Source organism: Conger conger, chromosome 10, assembly GCF_963514075.1.
Source record: "Conger conger chromosome 10, fConCon1.1, whole genome shotgun sequence".
NCBI classification, from domain to species: Eukaryota; Metazoa; Chordata; class Actinopteri; order Anguilliformes; family Congridae; genus Conger; species Conger conger.
Window position 1 is genome coordinate 41833521 of NC_083769.1, and position 5785 is coordinate 41839305.

Genomic DNA, 5785 nt, shown 5'->3' on the forward strand with positions numbered 1-5785 from the left:
CCTGCTAGTATCTCTCGAACATTAATCTTCTACAGACTTCTTCCTGCCTCGTTTTTTGTGATGTATGGGTGCTTTAATTAGGCAGGGAAGAGGAGAAAAAAACAAAACAAAACAAAAAAAACACAACAAAACTCACAATGATCAGAGTGCAGTATTTCACAGGTTTGGAGTTTTGCATTGGTTTATATTAGTTGACACTTGTATTGGGAGCGGAAACAGCAGAATTGCTTGTATAATGTACCATTTACTACTTCCCAGGTCCTTTTCTGTTTCAGGGACATTCATAAATCCCAGCAAGGCACACACAGGCAGACAGCTTCATGACGTTTTTGAGACCTTATCATTAACACGACAGGCTTCATTTCGATAAGGTTTATGTACTTCACTAGTACATTATGGGCTGGTTTCACAAACATTAGTCCTGGACTACAGTGAGTTTTGCATGGAGACATTCAACATTGAATTTAGTCTCGGACTAGGCTATCTTTGTCCGTGAAACTGGCCCTATAACTACGGGTCCTATTGTCAGTTTAAAATATGAGCTGGTTTGTGCTTTAAAAGTTTCCCGTGTTTTCCTGGAGGACTGTGTGAAAGGTTGAGGCCAGAGACCCTTATCTTGGCCAGCAGTGCTGGGTTGTGGCGGCCCTGGGTGGGTATGGGAAGGGCCCTGACACCCTTTGAAAACGCCCCATCATCGGCTGCCTCCTATGCAGGAGATTGCTTTGTTCTCGGGGTTGGAGGGATGACATCATAGAGGATGGCGATCGAGATGCCGGTGTGGTGGCAGGGAACCTTTATCAGCTGCCATTCATCCACAGTGACACCACACTCCCTGTGAAGATCTGCAGGTCCCCCCCACCACCCTCCCCTTCATCTCCCTGGCCTCCTCTTACTGCTGATCACTCGCTCGCATATGTCTCTCCGTTGTCTGATGTGGGAGTGCCCTTTAAAAGCCAGACGCCATCTCAGGTTTTGGTTTCAGACAGACGTATGGTTTCAGACAGGACACATGGTTTCAGACAGGACGCATGAGTTTTGTCAAAAACCGGCCATTTTATTATCCGCGGTTCCTTTGGGCGGCGAAAGAGGCATCTTGTACAGCCGAGAGCTGCCGTGTCAAGCAAGCGGGCTACCACGCCGCCAAGGTACGTTTCGTCAGGCTTGTATGTATGGGAATGCGAGCAGAGGTTGTAAAATCCATGTTCAGAAAGTAAAAGTCCTCCCCCGGTATTTTCTTACAATAAGATCACCTGGATTTGCTAATTATCATAATTTGTAAGCACTGTAGCACTGTTGCTTTCTGACGTCTAGACTATCCATTCCTGAATGCAAGGCAAATATTGTTTTGGTCTTTTCTTTGAGCAGTGTAAAAATCATCCCTACTATTTTTGTCCAATCATCTGGATTTGCTAATTAGCACAATTCTTCAGCCAGGGGGTAGAACTAATTGGTGTAATTAGTTCATGGGGGAAGAAAAGACATGGTAGAACTTTTGCTTTGTGACCTCTGGACTTTCCCTCACTTGTTGGAAGACAAATATTGTTTTGGTCTTTGAGAGCGTTATCGGTGTATTTTCTTTGAGAACATGATAAAAGCAAGCAGTGTTGTTGCTGGAAGATGATACTGCCAGCAGAGGGAAAGTTATGTATACTTTTAATGAAAGGAAAGTGATGAGAAGGATGGTCTATTGGAAGGTGAGGTCAGTAAAGAACACTTGCAATGTGGGTTTTGACTGTTGCATGAGTTCTCCCATACAGGTCCCTTCATTGGATGAAGAAAACTATGCTTTCAGTCTTAGTAGGGAAGTAAAATTATCACATCACACAAAGTAATGAAATAAGTTGACAAAACGGGGATATTCACACTTATAAGCAGCTCCAAAAAAAAAAAAATAATAATTGAAATGACACCTGCACAACAAAGGCAGCATTTGTCATCGGTTTTCCACTCTGCAGTCAAGAGATTAGGCGTTTTTATTCTAACATATTAAAGTTATACCCAGGAAACCTGTAATTTCCCGTTGGATACGTAAAGTATCGATCCACCTCACATGTGGCTCGGAGGGGTCTGAACAGAGCCTTAAATAACGACACTGAAAGATGCAGATAATGATTTTATTAAGGGACATTGCGCTGCCTTTCAGTGACACCTGAGTTTTGATATCTCCTCTCCAGTGCAAATAAGGACCGATCTCTCACTCGCGTTGGTGCCGATGGAGATCCTGAACGGGCTAGCGGCGCTGCTGAGCCGCCTCCTGTTCGCCGTGCATGGCTTGGTGACGGTGCACCAGGTGGTTTTGGTGAAGGTGGAGCCCCTGTACTGGCTGCTGCTCACCGGGGTGGCCCTGCTGGCCGTGGAGATGGCCGTCACGCTCAAGTGCCCCGGGAAAGCAGAGAGGGAGTGGTAATGTGCGCTGGCAGAGACTGTCTACACCTGCTCCCCACCTCTCCCTCCGCTTCTCTCCTCCTCTGTGGGGAAACGTTCTCGCTCTCAGATTCACAATCTTTTACATACAAAAATAATGTTCTTCTGTACACGATATTGCTGTGTTTTTCAGTTTTTAAATATGTCTCTATATGAAATCTTTAACTAAGCTCAATATGGAAACAAAAAATGTCATCCTATCCCAAGTCTGGGGTATAATATTTAGCAAACATTATTAGGGGAGTCATGCGGCACAAAAACATAAACAAAACTTTTATATAAACTGGATAACTTTCTTTATTGCTTGAACAACATTCAAGCCATATCTAAATATAAGTGCAGACAACACAGCAAAAGAATAAATTAAAAAGTCCAAAATAGGAATCAACATTTTTAAACAAGTCTCAAAAATATCCTTCTTGCTTCTGGCTGTGATTACGATTTTTAGAGAAATGAGTTTTATAGAAACATTTAGGAATGATAACGAATGAGTTCAACCCTAAAAAAAAATGGCACTACAATACAGCAGGTCTTTAGGCATCAGCTTGGTGAGATAAGCTTCTTATCAGCCCCAAATGATAGTGCCATTACAACATGATGTCTCAGCTAAACACAAGCCTCCGCCCTTCATTTTTAGGGGAGGCGTTATATAACTTTATAAGTCTATTATTTCAGTAAATCAGCCAGTCGTTTCTGATGGGCTGATTGGGCCTGCCTGGCTGGGTTTGCGTTATCATAATTGCTGAAATAGCCTCATTTTAGCATCATTCTAAAAATAAATAATAATCAGCACAGGGTGTCATTGCAGGTTTCAGCTTCTGTAGCACTAGTGAAACATTTCCCCCCGTCAAAATCCCTGACTCCTGCCTGCACTTTTGTTTTTATAGAGAGCAAGAGCGTGCTGGGAACAAGTTTACTTCAGGCCCCCTTCTCTTCACTTTGAAGTTCCCTTGTATGAGAAAAGCCTTTGCACTGTGGAGGGGGATTTGCATATATAATATAATCTGAATATTTACCATCTGATGGGGGGTGTGAGGTGGGTGAGTGTCGGACAAAAATGTCCGGCCGCTAAAAGATGTCCCCTCTGTCCGTTTCTGTTAAGGTTCTCCCCGGTAGTTTTCCTGTACCTCAGTACTGTCGTGCCCTCCATCTGGTTCCTAGAGCTGAACTTACTGCAGTCGAACGCCTCCAACGTGGACCCCAACCTCCATCTACCCCGCAAATTCCTTCTAATCACCAATACATCGCTCATGGTAGGTAACGCCCCGTCGGCGCCCTCGAAACGGACTGCGGGAAAAGTGCTGTTGTCGCAATTTGTGACAAAAGGAAGTGTAGAGGCGAGAATCCCCTCAGGCTGTTATGTGTGGTTTACTTTAGCTCTGTCTATGGCCCTGGGCAGCGATGGCTGCAGGCGTATGGTAGTGTGACGTGAGGCGAGGGCTGCTTTGTGAATGTACTCCACAGTCACCAACGCACGAAGACTGGGCTGAAGGGCTGGAGCAGACCACACTAATCGTGCTAGTGCTGGGACGCTGGCTGATGCCCAAGGGGGAGATGACCCGGGACGAGCTCTCCCAGCTCCTCATGATGTACGTGGGCCTGGGCGCGGACATCCTGGACATCTTCGACACCTTCAGGCAGCCCAAGGTCAAGGTCAAGCGCAACGTCATTCTGGTCGGGCTCAGCCTCTTCACCTGGGCCTTCATGCAGTTCCCCCTGGCGCTGACCCAAACCGGCGACTCCAAGTCCAAAGACCAGCCTGAGAGTGACCGCAGCCCCCCAGAAGACTGGCGCACCACCTACTTCTCCAGCGAAGTGTTGAACCTGCTGCTCGTCATTGTCCTACAAGACGGGCCCTTCCTGGTGTTCCGCCTCTACCTGATGCTCCACGTGACGGTGCTCAACCAGCTGATGTTATTCTTCACCTGCAAGAACATTCTGGTCGTCCTGCTGGAGTTTTACCGCATCCAGGTGATCTGGAAAAAGAACAGCTCAGCCGCCAGACGAGGAGAGCGCAGATCAGAGCCGTCAGCCATAGACTGCATGAGATGCCTTTTGGCATGAGTCTGCCTGGGGGATCTCCCGCAAAGCCTACACGAAGAGTTCAAAGAACACAGGCGAATATATCAAGCTCGGCTGCTGGCACACTGCAAAACATCTGAATAATGCTATGGCTAAATTATCATTGTTATGGAACAACAGAGGCTTCTTTGCATGATAGTTACAGAACATTATTCTGTGTTATACGCATTACAGATATTACAGACTTGCAATTGCATTAAATATTTTCAGATTTTCAGGCGTTACAGTGCATCAACTTTGCTTACTTAGTCATCCATCCATTAGACGGCATCCATCCTCATTCCAATTATTGTCTCTGAACTACATTGTATAAACACTTACATTATGTAGTAATCATTATTAAAGGCTATCATTTTGTGCTTATATTTTATCAGAGGACATTTTATATAGTAAAGGAAACCTTCTTTATTAAAAGTGATGAGCATTTAAACAAACCACTGTAGTTTGATGTAATATATAATGATGGCTGGTATGCGTGATCATCATCTAATATCCTCCGAAGGTGCATTATTTAATATTAAATAAATGTTTTGTAATATTGTCATTCGAAAATTAATTTAATTTTAAGTAATAGATTGGTTCAATATTTATCACAAGATGAACCGGTTATAACGGTAAGTTCGACCTTCCTCTCTGCTCCACGCGATGGCAGTGTTACCATGCCACCGATGCCGAAATCTAATAAAAATATGAGTCAAACCACAGTTCTAACACTTGCTAGGACTTCTGCCGGAAAAGTTATGCTCGACAACATCCAACCACAACCAGTTTCCGTCTCAGTGATCCAGACAACTGATTTGCGTGTCTGCGCGTCTTTTTCAGTTTTCAGGGAATAGGGTTCATGCAAGATGTAAATGTAATATACAGAGTAATTAGCTGTATAATCGAATTATTCATGTACATTTAATATGCAGAGTAATGCACATGTACATAGTAATGTTTGATTCTCGGGGAAATGGCTGTAGTTCTTAATGGGGAGGACTACATCAAATTGGTATTTTAATTACAGAAAACAGGGCACGTTCTCAGTTTCAAACACAAGCAATGTTTTGCAGCGCCGGACTCGACAAACAGTAGTAAGTAACAGACGATTCTCCAATTTCCGTACAGCTGTTCTCAGTCGGGAGTTTTAGATTTATTCTGTCTGCGGCATGGCCACGATAATATCAGAATGTCTAAAAAGAAATTAGGTATAAAAACTAAAATAAGCGCATGTATGCAAACGACTAAGGTCTTGTGTTAAAGAGCACACTGAAGTAGGCGAAGGGAATTATTGTAC

The 5785-nt window shown here is 44.1% G+C and overlaps 1 protein-coding gene across 1 annotated transcript; it reads left to right on the forward strand.

Annotated features, from left to right (window-relative positions):
• Positions 1-1018: 1018 nt before the first annotated feature.
• Positions 1019-4940, forward strand: LOC133139344 (transmembrane protein 26). The gene is made up of 4 exons (XM_061258810.1): positions 1019-1145; positions 2175-2403; positions 3527-3677; positions 3889-4940. The coding sequence occupies exons 2-4, from the start codon at positions 2213-2215 to the stop codon at positions 4486-4488; spliced, it is 942 nt and encodes a 313-aa protein (XP_061114794.1). The 5' UTR covers positions 1019-1145; positions 2175-2212; the 3' UTR covers positions 4489-4940.
• Positions 4941-5785: the final 845 nt, after the last annotated feature.